The sequence below is a fragment of the Brassica napus genome, chromosome C8, assembly GCF_020379485.1.
Source record: "Brassica napus cultivar Da-Ae chromosome C8, Da-Ae, whole genome shotgun sequence".
Taxonomy (NCBI): Eukaryota; Viridiplantae; Streptophyta; class Magnoliopsida; order Brassicales; family Brassicaceae; genus Brassica; species Brassica napus.
Window position 1 is genome coordinate 41,597,630 of NC_063451.1, and position 24,609 is coordinate 41,622,238.

The 24,609-nt window shown below is 31.7% G+C and overlaps 4 protein-coding genes across 6 annotated transcripts; 3 read left to right on the forward strand and 1 right to left on the reverse strand.

Moving 5' to 3' along the window:
* The first annotated feature begins 2,927 nt into the window (after positions 1-2,927).
* LOC106374176 (glutaredoxin-C11-like) lies at positions 2,928-3,672 on the forward strand. The gene has a single exon (XM_013814261.3). The coding sequence runs from the start codon at positions 3,025-3,027 to the stop codon at positions 3,334-3,336; it is 312 nt and encodes a 103-aa protein (XP_013669715.1). The 5' UTR covers positions 2,928-3,024; the 3' UTR covers positions 3,337-3,672.
* Positions 3,673-5,514: 1,842 nt separating this feature from the next.
* On the forward strand, positions 5,515-6,136 carry LOC106413883 (glutaredoxin-C14-like). The gene has a single exon (XM_013854617.3). It carries the CDS (start codon positions 5,610-5,612, stop codon positions 5,916-5,918), a length of 309 nt encoding a protein of 102 aa, XP_013710071.2. The 5' UTR covers positions 5,515-5,609; the 3' UTR covers positions 5,919-6,136.
* A 3,555-nt stretch (positions 6,137-9,691) lies between these two features.
* LOC106415043 (E3 ubiquitin-protein ligase MIEL1) lies at positions 9,692-12,055 on the forward strand. Of its 2 annotated transcripts, XM_013855655.3 has the most exons (12): positions 9,692-9,835; positions 9,923-10,010; positions 10,101-10,157; positions 10,275-10,307; positions 10,388-10,465; positions 10,531-10,574; positions 10,678-10,718; positions 11,045-11,127; positions 11,230-11,321; positions 11,414-11,483; positions 11,550-11,588; positions 11,671-12,055. In XM_013855655.3, the coding sequence occupies exons 1-12, from the start codon at positions 9,747-9,749 to the stop codon at positions 11,836-11,838; spliced, it is 882 nt and encodes a 293-aa protein (XP_013711109.2). In that variant the 5' UTR covers positions 9,692-9,746; the 3' UTR covers positions 11,839-12,055. The 2 variants fall into 2 exon arrangements, with proteins under 2 accessions (XP_013711109.2, XP_048620909.1); XM_048764952.1 differs by having other exon boundaries at positions 9,700-9,835; positions 11,414-11,588.
* Positions 12,056-12,396: 341 nt separating this feature from the next.
* On the reverse strand, positions 12,397-15,519 carry LOC106413372 (protein TRANSPORT INHIBITOR RESPONSE 1-like). 2 transcript variants are annotated; one of them, XM_048764951.1, is made up of 4 exons: positions 14,654-15,243; positions 13,686-14,178; positions 12,730-13,568; positions 12,397-12,672 (listed from the first exon to the last, which is right to left on the reverse strand). In XM_048764951.1, the coding sequence occupies exons 1-3, from the start codon at positions 15,118-15,120 to the stop codon at positions 12,741-12,743; spliced, it is 1,788 nt and encodes a 595-aa protein (XP_048620908.1). In that variant the 5' UTR covers positions 15,121-15,243; the 3' UTR covers positions 12,397-12,672; positions 12,730-12,740. The 2 variants fall into 2 exon arrangements, with proteins under 2 accessions (XP_048620908.1, XP_013709616.3); XM_013854162.3 differs by having other exon boundaries at positions 12,397-13,568; positions 14,654-15,519.
* Positions 15,520-24,609: the final 9,090 nt, after the last annotated feature.

Sequence of the window (24,609 nt, forward strand, 5' to 3'; positions counted from 1 at the left end):
ATGGCCAAGTGGACAGTGTCTAATGTCTTAAACTGTATTTCTTTTTCCTATAAGCATATTATTAGCCATAAAACTCATGGCAAAGCCAAGTCCGCCCAATATGTTATGTAGTAGTTTCTTTCAACTATGTTATCTAGTTTTTTTAATATTTTTCATTCCTGCGTAAATATCATGAATTGTATCTAATATATACTTGCAAGTTATATAAACCTTGAATAGAAGAAGTATGCACTGGTAATGATTTACACGTTTGATGACCGGTGGGACAATCAGATTGAGTGACGAAAGAAGGTCTAGTTGGGATCATATGATTAGGGCTCAAGTTTTATACTGCAGTTTTCAATTATGGTTAACCATTGTCAATGTTTATAATGGAGGATATATGATGCAGCACAACTCTAATAATTAGTTTTTTTTTTTGGTTTCAAGCAGACTAGATACAAGTCAGTTGTATCAAACTTTCATTTTCAGAACTGATTTTTACATCTTTAGCAAGAGAAAAAAAGTTTTTATTTTGGTTCAGAAACACATGTTTTGATGTATTAATTATCAGCATTACATTGTCAGCATATTATAAACCTAGATTCAGACCGGTATCTAGCTACACTGGACTTTCATCAGTCGTGTCCAAATGCTCTTCTCTTCTTTTTCATTTTATAAATGTCAACCAATTTTGTTACAATAATTTAATGGTATTATAGATTGCAATATTCGTAGAAAAAAAAAGAAAGAATCTTGAGATATTATGAGTTACAGTTGAAACAAATCAAGTAGGCGACACATGGATACTAGTATCTTCATTTACACACGCACATTACATATAAGATGGAATCAGTTTACATATACATTGACACATTTTTATTCCTGTATACGCACACATAGTATACAATGGCCACCTTTTTATAAATAAAAATATATTTGTGGAGTAGGGTCAGATATAGATAAACTTCTTATCTCAGATTTTTTCCATGTCAAAGATGACGCAATAGTCACCAGCAAATCTCTTTTCTCGTCGCGTACACTTCTGAATTTTAAACTACTATAATGCAACCACTCTGAAACATAATGTATTATGAAACTTTAAGAACATTTACCCTTTATTAGTTATTTTAGTTATGAAGCGCCAATTAATTAATCATATTACAAAATTCATGTATCTATATCTAGCAACTATTACTGTGATAGATTTTGTCGTCCACGTATAAAGAGCCAATACGAGATGATGTTGTCCAGAAATGGCTTTATCTTTTCTTCAGGTACTTACTATAATATAATTATGACAAAACTAATTATTTATGTGGATGATTAGTTGAGTTGTAGACTTGTAGTCATATATAGAACTTAGTATGTGACATTTTTTACTGTAATTGTATATTGTTTTGCTGATTTTACATTTTTTAAGCCTCTCATAGTTACACTAGGAAAAAAGAAAATAAGACATGAACAAAAATATAAGACTGCAAAAACTGTAAGTTTTATATAGAACTTTTATATGAAACCTACTACTTTTCTTTTGGAAACACATATGAAACCTAGAATTAAGAAATAGATGCCGTAAAACAGTAAAAAATATATACCGTCCAACCAATGCTAAATGATATCACTCTCTCCATGTACTAGTGAAAACCAAAGCGCATGAAAATTGAAATATCACTTTATTGTTCATGGCACATTACCGCAAATTATTAACCTTCCACGTTTCCACTATAACTTAAAAAGGGGAATAAGATATAATTGTAAATTAATGTTTTGGGTATGTGATGCTACTGCCAGCCACGGACCGAAAGTGATATAAGTCATCATCTCTCTTAATATTTTTGTAATATAATGCACATTATAATATATAACAGACAATCCCACCTCTGCTATAAGTCCATTATAAATAAACTATATAAATCAACGACAATTAAATACATAAAAGGAGTCTCCATCAAACAAAATCATAAGGGTAAGCATTTTTCTTATCCGTAATTATATCACAAAGAACTTAGCCTATTTCTAGGAAATTTTGGTTTGTGGGACATTTTAATTACAATAATATACTAGATCTCTATGGTTGCGCAGATTTTTGTTTTCATTTATTTTTATATTAATATTTTGTTTTCAATTCTAAATTGGTATATATTATAATATATATGTGTCTATCAATTTTTAAAATATAATAAGTTTACTGTATATTTTTTCATTTAATAAATTGTTTCAAACTTTCGCACGTATTTGTATCTTCTTCTATATATATATTTTCGGATTATTATTTCATTATTAAAATCGTAACTATATATATAAATATTATTAAAATATTGTTTTATTGTCATATTCAAAGATATTGTAACATTTCACAAATTTATAAAGTTTTTAAAAAATTAAACTTTTCGTTTCATAGATTTATATTATCGAGTATATAATTAAACATTTAGTTTTTGTTTAATTTTTAAAATAAACTATATAGTTTAAAATTTGTTTTCATTGGTTTAAGGTAGTAAAGATTAATCATTGTTAGATAATATGATTTTTGTTATTTAAAAAAAAATTATATAATTTTAAAAGTTAACATCGACAAATATTTAAATATTTAGCATATAGAGGTATAGTATTATAACATTAAATTATATATATTTAATTTATATTATCTATATATTCAATGGATTATCTATCGTTTAAATCTAATTATTGATAGTCCAATATAAATTTCTGGTATGCCCAAAATTTAAATGATAAGATTAGATATTAAATGTAACATGACTTTGTAGGAATAGATCCATTAGGTCTATTTTTTAAAAAATCACATATGAATCGAGGTTGTTAATTTTGTTTTAATATATAAGATTTCGAGTGGGTATATCAATTATATAGTTATCCAGTAGTGAATTATTATAACAAAATAAAAAAAAAAATCCAAGATCTTCCACAATGACCATTATAAATACCAGCTGATCCAAGCATATCTACAAATAGAACCTAAGCCTTTCTCATTCCAAAAACAAACACTTCATTTATTACTAAGTTTTCTTGATCAACCGTAAAATGGAGAGAATAAGAGATCTGTCGTCGAAGACAGCAGCAGTAATATTCACTAAGAGCTCTTGCTGTATGTGCCATAGCATCAAGACGTTATTCTACGAACTAGGAGCTAGTCCAGCGATTCACGAGCTCGATAAGGACTCCGAAGGCCGTGAAATGGAGCGGGCCCTGCGTGCGCTCGGCTCATCAAACCCAGCAGTTCCAGCTGTTTTTGTCGGAGGAAGGTATATCGGATCAGCCAAAGACATCATCTCGTTCCACGTCGACGGGTCGCTCAAACAAATGCTTAAAGACGCAAAGGCCATATGGCTATAGCGTTCTAACAGTTACATGTATGTATATATATGCATGTATACATATATATATATATATATATATGTGATGTCAATAATCAGTGCGTAAAACATATATTATATAGATAATCGGGAGGAAGCATAGATGTATTAAAATGCTGGGCTTCCTTCGCATGGAGGTGATTTATAATAAGTTATATACATTTATAGATGTATATATGCATCTTGACTTGCATTGTACGGAGGAAAAGACAAGTGTACGTTTAAGCAACTGTTGTAACACTGGTGTTAAAGTTCCACGAAGTAAAGATAAACAAAAATGTAAAATCATATGATTAAATGCGTCATTTTGTTGAAATGCTACTGCATTGATATTATTATTACTGAACAGACGAATGAATATAATTAAATTTAACAACAGTGACTGAGATAGATCGATGAAGTGACAAGATGAGCGATGATTATCACAAAGGAATTATACACGTAGACGCGGAATTACTTCTATATAGGAATATAGGATCCCTTATCTTCTGTGAATGAATAGAAGGGCGAATATCTTATACACTTGAAAAGCTTCACCCACAAGTCACCGGAACATAGAACAACACTAGGTAAACATGTGGTCAGTGCGAAAATTCACGTCGCACTACCGGATATTTTTGTAGTTTTAATCTTTTTAATTGTTAAATATCGACTAGGATCAATTTCATAAATATATACAAAATTCACGATATGTTTTGTTTATCACTAAAAAATTAGGTCGCTGAGTTTAATATGTAATACATAATTTTCCAAGTAAAAGAAAATTGTAAGACTGATCTAATCTTTGAAAGAATTTTGTTTGCCGGCCATTTTACAAGTATGAAGTTACGTCTGGGAAGAGAGAGGACAAGAGCAGAATCAAACATGAGTGTGTATAAATGTAAGAATATGTCTTTAGGCAAGTTGGTGGTAGGGGACATTAATTGAACTAGGGAATAATCACTACGTGTTTACATATATAGCTGATAGATATGTATATATAATTAACACCAAAAGCTCGAATCCTGCTTTGGGTATACAGTCTTCTTTTCTAGCCCATAATGATTCGATCAATGAGCTATGAGAGAAATCCAGCTACGAGCAGAAACAAAACAAAATGATCGACAACTTCACTTCGCTTTTACAGTATTTTGACTTCAAAACTCGAAAGTCAAGAGAAACATTTTTATAGAATAATTAAGTATCACTCATGCTAATATTTGAAAGGAAAAATACTGACTTTTTCGCATTTTTTGTTATCGTATAAGCTTTTTGATAAACTATATATAATGAATAAAGAGTTTTTTTTTGACCTAGTTATAATGTTAAAAAAAAACCCCAGCTATAATGTTCAAAAAAATTCCTAGACTTATATATCATTACTAAAATTTACACCAGCACGTCTAATACTAGTCAACCAAGTTGTGTGAGGATGAGGGAGAATGTACATGAAAAGCAATTATACAATTACAACGTGTTTGTAATTGTACCATACTCTAGTGTGTTGGTAATATAGTTAATATAACCGTCTTTAACCAAAAATAATCTAGCGAAAATTTGAAAATCATCCTAAATTGTTCAGTCCGTTCAAGTCGACATAAGCCAAGCCTTTTAGTCCCATACTCCCATGGAACAGATATACGTATTTGCTATAGGCTTTTCTTGGTCTGTTCAAAATTTATATAGTCGAAAAGTTCCCTTTTCTTTAAACACTATAGTTGCCAAGTACAAAACAAACTTAATTACCTAATTTAACTGCTGTGTCTTTGACTTCTACGTGGTTAATATACAGTTCCTAAACTTTCATTGTCAATGAGATTCGTCTTAAAAAGCGTTGGAGACATAAGTGACAAAGCATGGACGCAAACAACGCGCGTTTCCTTCACTTGCATGCCTTTAGATCCAGTAATACTATACTGCTCAGAGACTCTCAGACATAAATATTCCAAGTCATTACAATGTACGCAATCAACCTCCTCGAATCGTATGCTTAATTTAATTATGATCCTCGCCTTATTTAATAATATATATGCTTAATTAAAAATTACATAATTATTTTGCTGCAACTTGCTTTTTTTTTTCTTTTTTTTCATGTTAAGAAAAAATTATTGTTAAAAGGAAAAAGACTAGTCCAAGAGGGATCTTGCACTACTTACCTTCCCTATAAATAGCCCAAGCAGACCATCAACTTTTACAACGAACAAAGAAACATACATCAAAGCTAAAGATAAATAATTTCTCGACCGTTCAAAGCCGTTTGATCAGAATCTGATCATGGACAAGGTGATGAGAATGTCATCAGAGAAAGGAGTTGTGATCTTCACCAAAAACTCGTGTTGTCTTTGCTACGCCGTGCAGGTCCTTTTCCGTGACCTTAGGGTTCAGCCAAAAATCCACGAGATCGACAATGATCCTGACTGCCGCGAGATCGAGAAGGCCTTAGTCCGTCTTGGCTGCGCCAACGCGGTTCCTGCTGTTTTTGTTAGTGGTAAGCTGGTGGGTTCGACCAACGATGTTATGTCGCTTCACCTAAGTGGATCTCTCGTTCCCTTGATCAAGCCGTATCAGTCGTTCCATAAATAGAAAATGAATCGATCATTACGAAAAGATAATTGCGTGAAAGATAACACGTAAATGTGTGTCATGTTATGATATGTATAACTAATGTTTATGTTTGTTTAGCTCATGTCTAAGAAATTAATTAGCTAGCATTTGTATTTCCAGCTTAATTAATCAGTGGATGTACTGAACTACTGATGTGTATCTATTGTTATGGATGAAATTATTTTTTATATGTTAAAGTGCATGACTCTTTCGTTTAAATTTTGTTTATGTCGTATTTATATCATCTCATTCATCACATTCTCTTCATAGTTTTAATGAGAAGAGTAATTTGGAGGTCTATTAAAAATGACATCGGAAAGTAGTTAATTTACTAAGAAAAGATAGGGAGTATACAGAAGCATGAATTTCTTCAAAACGAAGATAAGAAGGTCTAAACTAAACCCTTAATGAGAAATGGTTAGCTGGTTTCATATTTATAACAGAACAATAATAAAAATATAAAAAGAAGATCCTAAATAGTAAATAATTGAAGTATTGAACCTACAAATAATGGTTAGGTTTAGGAACATGAATTAATTCTCCATGCTCACTTTATATCACGATAACAAAGCACACAATTCTCTTTCATCTTTGTTGGTCTTTTCAATTACATGCGCAAACTACTAATATATGGATCCGAGGGACGCTAAAAACAAAAGTTATTTAGAGTTGGAAGCACCAAATACATGTATAATTAATGAGGTGTATTTTAAAAAGGATAAATAAAGAAACTGCATAAGTTGGTGTTTGTTATTGAACGATGATGATTGGAGATGGAAAAAAAAAGGAAAGAGGAAGGTGGGTGGGATTTTTAACTTCCGAGTTCCTTGGGGATCCATGGAGAATCTAATCGGGTAGTGTATGAGGAAGGAACGTGTAAAAACTACCTTCACTTGCTGTCTTTGTCTGTAAAGGATTCAAAGGTTCTCAAGCTTTGGACCGGCAAGCGCGTGAGAAAAGAATTCCCCGATCTATTCATTTATATCATCACCTTTGTTCTCAAGGCATCCCTGACTTTATGGACAATCGACACTAGTTTATACTGTTATTCATCATATTCAACTAAACGGCTGGAAGTATAACAAATTATATAGATTAAGCTCTTGAATCGTAGTGTTCCATCAAACAATCCTCTCCACAAGAATGTATAATGACCATATCTCTTAATAAGCTTATTTCTTACTTAATTTGCAACTAGATATTTATATTCGTGCTCTTGCACGGATATAAATATTTTTAAATATATTATAATAATTGATTTCTATTTACTTTTAACTTTAAATCAATTTATAATTTGTATGCATCATTTATATTAATAATGTTACATCTATACATATGATTTTATATATGTTATATCTAATCTGTTTTGTTGTTTTACAGTCGATTTAGTTATCATTTGAGTAAATTAGATTGCATCTCTGAATTCAACTGTGATATTTTTTATTCTAAATATATCAAAATTTTGATTAATTTCTTATTTGCATTTAGGTGGTTGTTGTCTTATATATGTAAATATATTTTATGAAGATTATGTATAACTTAAGATATATTGTGCTTAGAATAAAATAAAAAATAAACTAAAGTGAATAATTCCAAATTACATAAATTAATATAACAATAATATTATGAAGTCTCATCCATATATATAAATTTTACAAAAGTACTAAATTATAACAATTGGTTAATATTTTATTTTCATTTTTAATATGTTTTTAGTTGTCCTATGATTTATATTTATAAAATAAATTACTATTCTTATAAAAGTATATATTCTTATCGTAGTTAAATCTATGATTTTAGATATAAATTGGATTGAGTCACTCATGTTGTGATTATATTGAGTTATATATTTTTTTTTCAAATTCAAAATGAAGTATAATTATTTTTAATATAGTTAAGTCAAATCAAATCAATTTTGTTTATCGTTTAAATGTGCATGTATTTTCATAATATTTATCAAATTATATGTTGATGTTTTAAAAAATATATCAGAAAATAAAGCGATAATCAATAGGAAGTTACATGCATATGTAGCTAATACACTTTTGGAAGCTCGTGAACACATATCAATATTTACAATAGTTAAAATATTTTATAAAATTTTAAATAACTTTATGCCTTTGATTTATTGAATGAAAACTGAAATTTATTTTAAGTAATCTTAAAATGAAAATTTAGATTTGCTTTGGTATTTTGATTATGGTTCTATTAAGTTTTACAAACATAAAAACATAAATTTAAAATCAAATTTAATATTAAGAAAACAAATAATCTTAAAAATGATAAAATATAATATATTTACCTCGTTAATTCAACTATTTTGTAACTATTTGATTAAACGATTTTTATTTTTAAAATTTATTTTTAGTTTTTAATATCTCTTAATAATAAGCAGTAAACAAAATTGTTATTGTATTTGAAAATAATATTATATAAATAAAATATAATTTATCGATATTTTTTGTTGTGATTGAAAGATATTATAGTCAACTAAATATATGAAAATAAAAAGAAACATTTCAATAATACTAATTATAAACTATTTTTAGTCAATTAAACATATATCAGTTTATGTTACTTAATTATATTGTGTAATCATATAAGAAAATAGATAGATATATAAAAATATTTCTATTACTTTGAATTTTTTTTGTATTGTTTAAAATTATATTTTAAAAGAAATAATATTTTTTTCTAATATCAAGATTATCTGTGTAAATTATTTTTAATGAAATCACATTATATACAAATTTATATTTTTCATCTAAAAATATATATATGTACATAAAGAAAGTATTTTATTACTTCAAAAGCATATTTTATGTTATTTACAAAATATTTTTTAAATGCAATATTACTATTTTGTGAATTTTCTGTTTTTATGAAATCATATTATATATACATATATTTTCGTTTTTCAATTCATTTTTTTACTTTGTAAAAAATTTCCTTTTTTATTATATGTTTTTCTTTTTTAGAAAATTTTAGAAAGGAAACTAAATAAATAAATAATAGTATTTTAAATGTAATATTTTTAATTCATCAAGGATATCAGTGTAATCAACTATCGTGAGAATTAACGTAGATGCGACACATAGGAAACTGATTTCTCAAATAATATTATAGAGATATTTGGAAATCGAACTAATATAACTTTCTGTGTATCAACATCAATTATTCATTTGGGCAACTACTATACTACAAAAAAAACTCTATATATTAATAATATTGCGATTATGATTTTTTATTAATCTACAGAGTTATTAATTTACAAAATTTATCCTTTTTAAGCTTATATATTTTGAATTATGTTTTATTTGAAAATAAGATCAATTTAATTTTTGAGGTATATATGTTGATTAGAGTATACAAATACAAATTTCATTTTTTTCGTTTCAAACATTTTGTGCATGTAGATACAGTTTTAGTTATAAAATGAATTTGATCAAAAAAAAAGGGTTGTAAAATGAAAAAAAATTACATCAAAATATTTTGAAATGCTTAGAAAAATTAAAGATAGACTTCATTGTAATTTGTGAATAAAAACTAATAATACGATATTAATTATGAATTTATTTTGCATTGGTCCAATTCAACCAAAGAGATTTTTTTGTTTATTGTGTTTATTAATTTATCGGATATTAATTGCGATCCTAAAAGCTAATTAAAGGGAATTAATTAAACTTTTGGAAAGGACATACAACAAAACTAATATTTATTTCATATTTTGGGGTGAATTAATTTTTCAGAATTAATTAACGCTGCTGGTTTCATCGTCCTGTGGGGTTCAACCTAATTCCATATCAGATGGGTGGTGCAAGTGCTAGTCTCCTCCATCCTATGGATACAGATTCTGCAATTCCTAGAGACAGAGACTTTGGCAGATCCCAATTCGGGTGATTTGATTGATTGTTCATCGCGATTCTTAGTATTTTTGATTTTTGATTTCTGTTTAATTTTTGAACTTTTTTTTAATTCCTCAGCTGTGAACATTACAAGAGAAGGTGCAAAATAAGAGCGCCTTGCTGCAATCTCATCTTCCCATGCCGCCACTGCCACAACGACGCCGCGGTTCCTTCCTTCTCTTACCTCCCCTTTTCTTTTTGTTTTTGTCTTCTTCCTACTTAATGCCTGACAAGATTTGCTTTCTTCTTGTTTCAGAACGCTTTACCTGATCCTAAAGAGCGACATGATTTGGTCCGACAAAACGTCAAACAGGTTTGCATTTTGAAACATCCTCTCATTCTCATATATAAGTAGTAACTTTGATTTTCTCTTTGCCTTTGCCATTAAAGAACCATTAGTAGTAACTTTGTCTTGTTTGTTTGTTTTCAGGTTATTTGTTCAGTATGTGAAGCTGAGCAAGAGGTAAAAGGGTTGCTTTAATTTTGCTATTTTCATTATGTCAAAAATCATCACTTCAAATACAAAAAATTTGTTATTCACAGGTAGCTCAAGTCTGCTCGAACTGCGGCGTCTGTATGGGAGAATACTTTTGCAACATCTGCAACTTCTTTGACGACGAGGTCTTCTTTTGCATCCTTTTATTATATATTGTTTCTTTCTCTATAACTCTCCTCCTCCTTGGCAGACCTCAAAACAACAATTTCATTGTGACGACTGTGGGATTTGTAGGTGCGTCTTAAACCTGACTTAATACTCCCATCTTCGTTTAGTTTTTTTTTTTTTTATAACTCTTTTGACTTTAATCATTTTTGTGGTTTAATATTTTTTTCAGAGTTGGTGGGCGTGACAATTTCTTTCATTGCCAAAGCTGTGGTATGTCTTTCTTATACCCTTTTTTAAAAAAAAAAATCAAACTTGCATTTGTTTTTTTTGTGGTGTGTAAAGAATGCGTCTTGTCTCCATCACCTGTGCTCCTATCGAGAACATACGAATCTATTCCACTTGTGTAGTGTAGGATCTTACTTCTTTGCTAAAGTAGCATCTTCATACACTGTTTGATCCAGATGGGAGAGCTGTTCTAGTAGCCTATTTTTAATGTTTACAATACTTTTAAACCGTGAATCTTGTGTGGCATATTTATTTGTTTTAGACACATGTTTTAGTTATCTCTTATGGTTGTTATGAGTAAATTTTTGCAGGAGCTTGTTATTCAATGGGCCTGCGCGATAATCACTCATGCATTGAGAACGCCACTAAGAACTCTTGTCCTGTCTGTTATGAGGTTTGTCCATCCAAATTGGAATTAGTTCTAGATGTTCTTAGTAGAGTGTTACTTCATCATGTTAATTTCTTTTTTTTTTTATGATTTGTTCAACCTGGACAGTTTTTATTTGATTCTGTAAAAGCTGCACATGTCATGAGATGTGGCCATACTATGCATATGGGTTGCTTCGAACAAATGATCAGTGAACAACAGTAATTAATAACTTCTCCTTTGATCTCTAAGACATTCCTTATGGTTTCTTATGCATACCACTAATCTCTCTCTCTCTCTCTCTCTGTCTCAGGTACCGATGCCCAATTTGCTACAAGTCAATGATGGATATGTCGTCTTCATGGCAATTATTAGATGCCGAGGTAACAGTCACAATTTTGTATACCCTATTAAATGAGGTAAAAAACTTACCAGCTTTCTCTTTACAGATAAGGGCAAAAAAGATGCCTAGTGAATATAACTATGAGGTAATAGTATCTATGAATCAAACCCCCTGGATTTTATTTCTTTTTTATCCATCTTTTAGCATGACTAAGAAACTGTTGGCAGATTGAAATTCTTTGCAATGACTGCAATAAGAGCAGCAAAGCTATGTTCCACATTCTGGGGCACAAGTGCGCGCATTGTGGTTCTTACAACACTCGCAGGATTTCAGCTCCACAAGACCCACCTCCGCAAGGTGAAACAGAGCGACAAGTTTCTGAACCTAGAGAATAAGCAAGCTATTCTTGATTGGTTCAACCATAAGAGTTATACGGCTCTGTGTTTTGCTTGTTACATAAAGTGATCCGGCAGGCAAACCACTATTAGGTTTGGATTGCAGGTTTTAGTCACATGAATGTTTGTAATTGGTCCCAGTTGCTTTCACCAACTACGGTTTACTTATGAAGTGTGAAACAAGAGGAACTATTTAAAAATCAAAACTAATTGAACATGGCATTTCGCGCAAAAAGTCTGAAGGGTTTTCTTATAAACGTAAGCCCAGCCTTTTTTTTTCTTTATTGGTCAGAAAACAAAACAGAAAGACAATTTTGATCAAAAAAAAAAAAAAAAAGCAGAAAGACAACAGTTCTGAACAGATTTGGGAAACCAGTTGACAATATAGTGCTACTTACGAAAAGTCTTGTTCCTATATCAAACGCTGCTAGGAGTTTTTCTATACCATGCTAGGTAGAAATTAGGGGTGGGTAACCAAAATACTTGCACACAGTTTTCTAACCGGACAGATGATATTGGCAGAGACAGCCAGACAGAAAAAAAAAAAGACATTTGAAATGATACAAAGATTCAAACAAGTAGAACAGTTACATTTTTGGCAATCGTCTTTTAAAAAATCTCTTATCATCCTCTCGAAGAAAATAATATCCTCACCAGGATCTCTCACTAAGTAGACAAACATACAGACAACAATATAAAAATACAAAGGTCTCTCAGATCTCTTTCCCTCTCTCTCCTCACTTTTACAGTGATCCTGAGCTTGGTTGGTTATATGAAGCAGCAGCCCATAATTAAATTAATGGAGGCCGAGCTATCTCTCTCTCTCTCGTATTCCTAAACAGGAACAATTTATATAGGAGAAGATGAACAAGGATTAATGAAAATATGTACCTCGTTTATTTCTATAACCCGTTAGTAGTGATGATTTGCCTGGAAAACCTCATTGCTGAGTGTTGTTGGTCCATGTTCCAGACGAAACCAGGCATGTCAAACCGAGGACCCGCCACTGTTCGGTATATGAACACTCTTTCAACAGGGCAGCTCTCGGGTCTCGAGTCAGGCGGACCCCTTTCATCGATCACTTCCACATTGAGCTTTGGCATCTTCTGTCCTAACAACTTGCAGGCTCCAAAACTCACGGGACACGAAGACATCCAAAGAGATCGCATTGTCTCCAGCTTCGAAGCATTTGCCAAAAGCGCCTTGTCTCCAAAGGGGCAGTCCCTTATCTCTAGCTTCCTCAAGCTCTCGCACCCTGACAGAACATGATGCATCCCCAAGTCACTGTCTCCTGCAAACGCCACTGAGAGCATCTCCATCTTCTTTGCATACGTCCCAATGTACTCGAAGACCTTGTCGGTCAACAGCCCCGACAGGGAGAGACGCCGGAGATCTTTGCAGTGCTCCACTATGGCTCCAAATCCCACATCCAGTGGCTCTAGAGTCAGATGGTCAGGGGCTTTCGGCTCAATGATGCACAAACGGAAGCGAGTCATGTTGGGACGGTTCCTAGCAATGGTTACCAGCGCAGCATTGGTCATTTGACGGCAGAAGTAGAGAACCGACTCTAGTTTCGGACAGCCTGCGGAGACGGAGACAAGCCCCTGTTCCGTCAACGCAACGTTTGGCTCCATCACAAAAGGCTCGGACGGAAACACCCTCAGCTCTCGAAGGTCCTTGCAGGTTAGAGCAAGCATTTCAAGACCATCATCCTCGATGTAGTCCAACACCTGTGTCAATGAGCCATAATACCAATTAAATAAAACGTTGACACTGAAGCATATATTTGAGATACGTTACAATAAATTATTCAGGGTATTTGCACATTATGGTAAAACTAGACTCACCCAGAGGCGCTGCAATTTAGGACATTGACTAAGAAGCTTGACAAGATCATAGCTCTGGACTGTTGCATAACTCAGGTTCAAAGTTGTAAGTCCACTGCAAACCGAATAAACTGCAGGAAGATACGCAGGAAGAGCATCCCAAAACCCAGATAACCACTTCAGTTTTTTGCACCCAGAGATAGCTACAGACAAACCAGAGAGCACATCCGGACGCACTTCAGCACTGTACACACCGGTGCCAAATTCCTCCAGCTGAGGAGCTCTTTGAAGTAGAGTAGCCAGCTTCTCAAGAGGAACAGCTCGGTTAAGCTTAAGTGATTTGAGGTTGGGAGACCTACACACCAGCCTTTCCAGAGCAGAGAAACTGACCTCGGAGACTAAGCATGAGATATTGAGCGATACCAAAGAAGTGTATGAATCAGGGAAGTGGCTAAGCCAGTGCCCGCTAACGTCGTCAACATCACTCTCACGCAAATCAAGCTCTTTCAGATTCCTGCGTAAGAATCATATAATTAGAATTGAAATAACCGACTTGCCCACGTCATCAAACCTAGATTAGAACAAGACACATTGCAAAGGCCCCCCAATAAAGCTTAAAAATACATAGAAACATTAAAATTAAGCAATTAACTGCATATGCATATGCATATGAATTATATTTGAAGTAAACAGTTTCAAAATTACAATTTTATACAATGTATAAACTACTAGTTTTATCCACAAAGACGAAGCAGTATGATAAATGTTAAAGGGGAGCAAAGCAGGGGAATCAGAAACAGAATAAGTTGTTGCCCATTAACTAACTTAAAAAAGAAAAGAAAAAAAAGGAACAAAGAGATACAATTGACCCCAAAAAAAGAAAAAGAATCTACCTGACCATGATTTCAAAAACAGCTATCACAATTATAGCTATTGTGATAAAAGCAATACAATAAAATTAGTTACTAATCGCAATCAGGGGGGGATACCTGCAAGTGGAAGCGATAGCAGCGAGCCCATCCGTGGAGAATCCATCGCACGAGGAAAGCACGAGCACCTTAAAATTCTTAAACGACTTGGCTATAAGCTCCAAGCACTCGTCGCTCACCACCATCCTCTTCAGCCTTATCTCCTCCAGCCACGTGTACGACGCCGACATCGCCTCTATCCACGGGTACACGTACCCTCCCCACCCCTCCGGCACCAGATTGAAGTCCGCGAAGTGCGGCTTCCCCTTCAGCTCCACGGATCTCGCCCTCGGGAACCTCCGTATCACCGCCGCCGGGCTCACGGCGTAGCAGTTCCCGATGAAGACTCTCCTCCTGCACCACCGCTCGATCTCGTACCACGACTTGCACACCAGAGACACCGAGTTCCTGTCCTTGTCCACGTGGACTAAGGAGAACACGTGCTCCAGAACTTCCTCGGGAAACGATAAGGCCGCTCGCTTATACATTTGCGTTGAAAAGAAAAACTCGAGAGATCTGAGAAAATCGAAAGAGTTTGAAGAAGGAGTTTAAATATCGGAGGCACAGATCTGAGGCGCCATTAACGGAGATTACTAGATTGTGAGGAAGAAGAAGGAGCAGAGAGAGAAGGATAGGGGAAGGTCAAGCCAACTCTGGTTCGGTTAATTGTTAACCATGGTCAAACATCTCCATGTGAGGGCTTTTCGGTGATTGTGATCTGTCTACTACGATCTCGCCACGTGTTCTTTAAATGTCTGATGACAGCCGTTGGATTGAATGAGAGCTGGAGATTATCCGGCAGCCGCAGAAAACGGGACGATAAATAAATTGGAGCGGGTCGCTTATCGCGGCTCAGTAATAATCGCGAGGAGTGAGTGTGGCGATACTCTGCGGGGAGGTGTATGGTAAGAGGGAATCTAATGATAGGGTTAGGTACGCGATGCACGGCTGGATATGAGGTTAAGTCACAGGGACCACCACAAACAGAATGTGGAAAAAAAAACTTTTTTGTAATAATGGGAGTTCAATGATCTGACGGTAAGAAGAAGAAAGCCAGGGTTAATTATGATGACATCAGAGCCGTTTAATCATGCTTTTAAGTGGAATCTGACCATCTCCAAGGTACTGTGTGTATATAGAATTTTTTACAGAATTTCCTGCGTTCAAATTACATTAGAAGACACTTATCACTTGAGACACACTTTCTTTTGTCAAAAAAATTCTTATAACCCTAAACTAAAGAGAATCTCTCTCCTCTTCTTATTTCATTTTATTATTTTTCTTATTCTACTTTGTGTATTTATTTACTTTTATCTCAAGTTCTAAAATATATTAAACAAAAATAATTGTCATAATAAACTATATATAAAATCCTCTATCTTTTATAATCTATGTTCATATATATATTATATATATTAAGAGAAAAAGACAAAAATATCACTAAATTAAGTTTATGTTCCCAAACTAGCACTCAAGGTCAAAAGTCACAAAAATAACACTTAATGTTTTATCAAAAGTCACAAACTTAGGGTTTAGAGTTAAAAGGTGGGGTTTAGGATTTAGGGTTTAGGGTTTAGGGTTTAGGGTTTAGGGTTTAGGGTTTAGATTTTAGGGTTTAGGGTTTAGAGTTTAGGGTTTAGGGATTAGAGTTTAGGGTTTAGGTTTTATGGTTTAGGGTTTAGAGTTTAGGGTTTAGGGTTTAGAGTTGAGAAATGAGGTTTTGGGGATAAGATTTCAAATTTTGAAAAATAAACAAAATTAAAATTTTAAAAGGATAAACTTAGAAATGTGCTATTTTGGTCATTTTAGTTTTTGAGTGCTATTTTTGTGATATAAACTTAAAAAGGTGCTATTTTGGAGATTTGCTCATATATTAATGCGTAAACAAAATGTGGACGTGAACACCAAAGCGTGGATAACATAATTAAAAATTAGTTGTGGACATGAACATCTTAACAGAATATTAACTAGTTGTGGACATGGACAATATTCCTTCGATTCCATTCATCATCTCGGAATCTAAATTCAACTCCAATCAAAATTACATCCATCCACATCATGACAAAGCGCAAATTCCTTAGATTAGAAATCTCTGACATGCAAGATCTATTACTCTCCGACAAAAAGTAAACACTTCTTCGACTTTTCTCTCCGCTCATACTCACAATATCATATCTTTCTCATTTTGATTGAAGTTTAATCGCAGATAGTTTATCAATTGAGCTGAAGAAGACAAATGTTTGAATTGAAGATAACAGTCCTTGTCCACGTTTTATGGTGTAATTTTTGTAACATGAGTCCATGTCCACGTATTGTTATATAGTTTTATGGAATCAAAACAGAGAGTTTGTCCACATTATCTACTATAAACACGTTAACATCACTCATCCACACATCATTCGTCCACAAATCACCCAACCACGCATCACTCGTCCATAAATCACTCATCCACAAGTGTCATTTCCATTAAGGGCAAAATTGTCCACAATCTGTTGCTGATCCACAACAAAGTGTGTCACATGTAAGAAGTGTTTATAAATGTAATAGAAAGTCAAAATCTCTTAGTGTAATCAACTCGTGTATATATTACAATAATTTCATCTTTATTTATTTTACCTCCCACCCACTTGGATAACACCCATCAAAATGAACTGTTTCATATACCGAATAGCTGAGTTACTGTGTGTTACAATAATTTAATCTCCATGGTAATATGAAATTTAAACTCGACTGTAATTATCAAAAAAAAAAATGTAACACATTCTGTTATGAGAGATGAGTGTTAACTAAGAATTTATATTACATTTCAAATCATTGAAGCAAGAGTTGTGTATGTGAGGGAAGTATCCAATAATTAAAAGTGTATTGTATAACTTTACGAGTAAAAGGAGTTGAAAAATAAAGGTAATAGAGAGAGAGAATGGTTACTGAAATTTTGAATAAAGTACGAAGAAAGTGCAGCGTCGCATCTTAATCACGACCGTCAGATTTGGGTCCCTCTTTCATAGTGTACGGATACATAAACAACGGTGATTAACAAAAAAAGACTAATTAATTATTACTGGTTATTTCAGAAATTTAATTACCTCGTCGGGAGTGTAAAATTGGATAAAAATAAATTATCTCGGGCTTTGTCGCACGTACATTGGGTTAATCGCTAGAAAGGGTAAATAAATAGGATAAGCCATATGACGAGAATACCCTCAGTAGCGAAAGAAGGGTGAAAATGTCAATTAACATAGAAACAGTGTATTATGGTGGATGGGCTTTGCACTGTCTCAGCATGGACTAGATAGGTCTGTGACAGATCCAACAGTGTATTTGCTCCTCATCGATCGAATCTCATATGATACGATCATGACCGTTAGTCCACTTTGACCAATTATATGATTTTTGCTACCTTTGGTTTTTGTATGTATTTTTAGTGGTTTAGTACCATTTTTTTCTTTTTTTCACTGAAGTAGTATTATTAGTACCATTCTCATTCTTTCCTTGGAAAATAGTGTATTATTTGGTTCAAACGAGTCTGTATATTTGAATCAAACATTTCGGCATAGAGAAGCATGAAGCCTGTAATAAACAACAGAAAGAGGTAATTAGGGAAAAACAACGATTTGAGAGTCAGATGGAGAAGTGATGAGCTGAGTTGTCTTGCACGTAATACGTGAGGATTATCATTTAATTAGTGTCGTCAGAAAAAGGAACCTAGTTAATTAATTGGATATTAGTGGTCATTGGTTCTTTAATAATCAACTGATTATTTATTTGTAAGATATGACTAGAATAATAATCCCACGCATGGCTCCCCCGCGAATCTCTCTTATTTCTCCTCCGGTTTCGAACTGAAACTAGCTTGCACTTTGCTGTATGAGTATTAATTATCCCCGTAATTATTTTCAAATATTCTTTAGCAATACCAAATCTGACTGCGAACAAAAATCAAGCGTGTGTATACAGTATATGTGTACGCATGCGTATAAGTACAAGACACATACACATTATAATGGTTTGTGTAAGATAGATGATGAGTGATAATGCGATTAGTGAAGAGGTGGTCTGCAAGTAAAGTGGCGCGTGATGGAAAGCTAACATGGATTATGTTGATAACCTCACCATTAGTGGAAGCCATCCTTTTTCGCCTCTTTCATTTTTATTTGATGATATTTGATTGTTCTCTTCTCTATATCGTTTTATGATTTGTCAAAATCTGACCAATTATATACCTAATATCTTTGCTTTTTTTTGTCAACAATATTTTTGCTTTTTAATTTATCAAAGTCGTGTTCCTCCGAACCACGATCTTGATTATAACATATTCCGCTTTTATTTTTCCTTTTTCTCTGTATTAATTTATTTCATATATTGCAAATACACGTCACGCAACAACACTTTTCGTTAAAAAAAAACAATACTTTCCATTGGATGGCTGCATGGTTATTGGTTACTGGTTACGCATGAAAACCAGATCATTTCGAGGGGAAGATAATACTTCTTCTTTTTTTACTAAAGGAAAAGATAATACTCTTTTTGCCAACGCATTCTGTTTTTTTTTTCCATCTGGATATTTCATTAAAAGGCAAAGGCTAAACCAGAGTACACAACCAGAAACATTACATATACTGAGGATTAAAACGAGAGCTAACTTCACAAACGAAAAGCTTTCCTATCAAAAAAGTTCGAAAGCTATCGGAGGTAACTTTGAGCAACATAAGACTGAAACCACCTATCTTCTTGCGCACTCTGTGCAATAAGTCTAGCACCCCTATTAGCTTCAAACGATTCTAAGTATATCTTCCATATCAAAAAATTATACAGTATTGATCTGACTTCTTTCACTTTAAATTTGAAGGAAAGCCACGCCTTGGCCTATTGATAGCGTTCACCAATACTCTTCATTCAAACGAAAAGTAAACCTTCAGACATCTATGACTTACCGTACTTTCCATAGACCACTACACTGAGAAAAACGCCTCGTCCTTTGACCCCACAGATCCAAAGGAGCGACGGTTATGGAGCAACACCACTCCACTCCAACGCATTATGGTTATCCCATATACTTCCGACGTTTCAATAAAAGATTAGTTCAATCGACTATTTTATGTAATAACCAATGTAATATGTGGGTTAAAATAGCTAACTCCTCTATAAGACAAAACTAGCTAACTCTTATATCGTGTATTTCAAACTTTAGCAATTAAATATGTTAAATGATTGGGACAGCTGATCACACTGGTGGACAAAAACGTACGAAATCGGCTATCCTCCATCTGTGACAGAGCGCACAAGGGAGGTCTAACCATCTGGTTTGCCACTCGATAGGGTTTGATTCCTATTTTGTTCTTATGAAAAAAATCAACATCAATGTAACACAAAGTGTAAAACAGTTTTTTTGTTTGAATTAATTTAACATTTTTTCAAAAAAAAAAATCTGTTAAATGACCGTGTTTTTTTTTTTTTTTTTTTTTGTAACAAAATGACCGTGTTTATATCATAAAAATGTTGAGCCTTTATTTATGAGATAGACCGATAGAGTGTCTTCTAACATTTTATATATTAGAGCATTTTCAACTTCACTCTATATTTTATTATAAAATATAGTTTGAAAAAGAAAAGCTATAATTATACTATTTTTGCCACTTCATAATGAAATAAAAAAATAAGCTTACTTGAAAAATGAAAAATAGTTTTATTGTTGTTAATTACTTCATTTTCACTCTAAAACAGAATAGAGTTAGAGTAAAACCTAATTCCGTTATGAAGTTATTCAGTTTTACAAGAAAAATTAAAGTTGTACACGCTCTTAAACATGTATTAACGGCTAACTATTGAATGAAGATAATTTATGTTCTAATATCTAACTTATTTGTTATATTATTAAAAATGTTTATGAATAATCAAAAAAATCATAATGGTAGGAAAAAGCAGTTAGCTAACATATAAAAAACAAAGGTAATCTATTTCTCCTCAATTAGTTTTAGATCATATGTTTAAGATAGTTCGAATTTATATGATATCAAAGTCTCTTTTTCAATAAAAAAAAGTTTTTGGATCGTTTGGTGTTGGGTCACTCTATAAATATTATTACCATTACATATGCTTGAGCATGAGAAAAAAATATTAATGAATAAATACAGTAGAACATCTATAAATTAATACTCGATAAATTAATAATCTCTATAAATTAATAAATTTTGTCGGTCCCGACTTGGGCCGGTATAAAATATGACACAAATCGATAAAATAATAACATAATAATATTTTTAAAACTCCCATATAAATATATAGTCCCATTAAAATCATAAATTAATAATTTATCTCTATATATATTTTATATAAGTACAAACTAAACATTATATTGTTGGTTTTATATTACAATGAAAATACTTCTATTTTTCTTAATATTTTAATATATTTTGATAATATTTAGTAAAATTATATCGAAAACCACATAACAATTCTATGAAACATAAAAATATACACCAAATAAGATAATAAAATAATATGAAAGTCAATTTTCTAAAATTTAAATAATTTATATACGGTAAAATCAAATATTTTCTTATTTTATTAATAAAAATATTCAAAAATAGAAAAAAAAACTAAAAAATGAAACTTTTGTAAATTAATATCTCTATAAATTAATAAAATTTTAAAGTCCCAATATTATTAATTTATAGAGGTTCTACTGTATAGCCTAGCGATCATAGTTGAAAAAATAGTTAATTAACATATAAAAATATAAAGTTAGTTTAGTTGTCATGATTAGTTTTATGTTGAAAAATTAAAGTTTGACATGCTCTTAAACAAACGTCTAACTATGGAATGAAGATAATTTATGTTCTAATATCTAACTTCTTTGTTATATTATTAAGAGAATGTTTATTTCTAAAAAATAATTAAGTGACCACATAAAAAGATAATACTAACCCACTCATCATCAATTAGTTTAGATTAGATGTTTAAGATAGTTCAATTTTTTATGATATGAGAGTTACTTTTTGAATAAAAACAATTTGAGTTGTTTAATTTGGTGTTGGGTCACTCATACAAATTATTACCACAGTTACAAATGTTTGAGTATGAAAAAAAAATATTAACGAATTAATAAAATCTCACGATCATAGTTGAAAGAATAATTAATTAACATATAAAAATATAAAAGTTAGTTTAGTTGTTATGATTAGTTTATGTTTTTTCCTGGTGTAAATATCAAATTTTATACCAGTTTTATGTGTGATAGAAGTTACATGATATAAGGACAAAATGTGAAAATGTTAAATGTGAAAATAAACCTAAAACAACAATATAGAGGAAGAAAAAGCAACACCAAATGATATAAGGACAATGAAAATAATTCAAACAAGGCTAACAAGTTGAAGAAGCACCAGAAGATTGACAATAGGCATCATTGCCACAAGAGAGAATTTTTTGATAAAACATAAAACTACGCCTTGGTAGAATTCGGCTTGTCGGCAACGCTACTTCAAATGATTGGATTCATATTCTCGCTGCTTTACCAAACCAAGTCATCACAAGCTCAAGAATCAAGCCACATACAAGATAACGAGTCCTATGAGCTTCATGTTGCGTCTCACCCCATAAAATCTTAGAGCACCTACTGGCTAGTCCAAACATCTTTGGAACTCGCACTTGTTTGGCTCGACTACAGAACAAATGCGAGCACGCAAAAAAAGCGGGTGCGGCTAGACTTGCAGTTTTATGTTGTATAATAGCTCAAATTTAGTTATAAAGTTATATTCTTATTGTTTATATAGTTTATGCAAGGTTGGCGATAAGAAAAGGTCGAAGTTTATCCATTTTCTGAAAATATAAATTATGATATTAAGAAAATACATTTTTTATGATAGTTTTTTTTAGTTTTTTTATATAAAAAGAGTTCCTGATGAGGAAAATGACTAAGATAGGTTTTATTAAAAGATAAATATACACTTATACCCTATAAGTTTAACTAATATAGACTTAAAGTTTAAAGTCAAGGGATGAGTTTTAAAACTTTTTAAAATAGAAAATATTAAAAATATATATTTTTTAAATAGTTTGAAAAATATTTTTGAATTTCAAAAAGAAAATTAGAAAAAAAGTTTTCGAAAAAAGAAAAATTATAAAAAAAAATGTTTGAACTTGAAAACATATAATTTGAAACTATAATAAAATATTATTTTATTTTATTTTGTTATATTTATATATCTATAAGACAAGAGAAAAATTGGTGTTTTGCCTCTTTAATAAAACTTTTCTTGTTCATTTTTCTCATCATGAATTTTTTTGGTGATAAAATTTAAAAAATGTTTAATCGAGAGAATTGTCACATTGAAAATGAAGATCATTCAATGAAACTGAAGTTAGGAAACAAATAATAAAAAATTTGAAGAACCAGAAAAAAGTTACACCCATCTTGTTATGATTTGTTCATTTCTTTTTTCTGTTTGTCCAACTTTCAATCTCTCTTATTATGGACTATACACATACGGGCGTGTTGAAAACTCATTGGATGGTTCCTTTAACGTTGACAGGCACCTTTTGCAATTATAACTCTTCAAAAGAAACTAATAAGCATACCTAATCATTAAATCTTACGTGTCGAGAAAGAGCATCATCTCTTTACCAATTACAATTTTGAGATTTTTTTTTTTGGTCAAATACAATTTTGAGATTATTGTTTTCGTTATACCGACCATCTAATATCACAATTTCATCCTTTAAAAGTGTGTGTGCTTGTTGGTAATGATATGGATTTCACATTTTCATATGCGTTTTAAAAGTTAAGTTATTTGGAATATATATATATATATATATGTATTTCGAATAATTTGGAAATGTTGATTTGATTAGTAAATCCATAATCGCTGTACAATATTTACCATTTTAATAGTTGTAGAAATACAATAATGGAAACTAGCATTGTGGAAAAAATATTAACTGTTCGGTTATATGTAAGCTTAGTATGTCTATTTATTTTCATTTTTTATATATGCTTTATATAATTTCCCTTGTTTCAAATTATATGATGTTTTGGTTAAAATCACACTAAAACATAATTTTATTTCCCAAAAAGTAACATTAAAATATAAACTAAAACTAATTCAGATAATCATAAAAAGTTATAAAATTTATTGGTTATACAGTTTTTAATAAAACTAAAATTCATATCAAATTTCAAATCATCATATATTTTAAAACATCAGAAATTCTTCAAAAATAAACTATTTTGGACGCATAGAGTAGTTTAAAACTAACATACTAACATAGTGTGAAAGTAGTGAGAAAATCGGTTAAAGTAATTAATATCAAGTTAGTTCAAGCCTTGGCTTGCAATGCAAATCAATAAATAAACTATGAAAAAGGTGCTAGTTAGGTGGGACGTAATTTCCATGAAAGATTTTGTGGTTCCACTAAATAACAAAGAGTTATCAGGTTTGGCGATGGATGCCAAATTCGTATTCACGTTTGTTTATTCACTACAAAATCGTTTTCCTTCACACGCCGACACAAAACCAAAAATAAGTACAAAAAAAGAGACTGAATTACACATATCCAATTCAAAATTATGAAGAAAAAACTAATCAACAATATATTTCGTGAAAATGTATCTTTTTCTTTTTGCTGCTGAATGGCTTGCTATACATCTATTGTATATAGGTCTCAAAAGGAACTCATAGATATCTAATATTAGGACATATTCGCGCACTTAATATTATGTACATCATATAAAAAAAACATTATACTTCATGTAAACTATAGTACAGATTGATGCAAGTCCTGCATGCATATATAATAATAATAATTATAGATAATTTGAAAGATAATTAAGGTTATTCACAAATACATCTCGGTATTCCGAATTCGAGTCCTCCATGTAAATTATCACGAGTAACAAAAGTTAACTTTAAAACACACATAACGCAAATACAAAATCATTGAATTCGTTATTGGTCGTGATTAAGTATACGTCTATT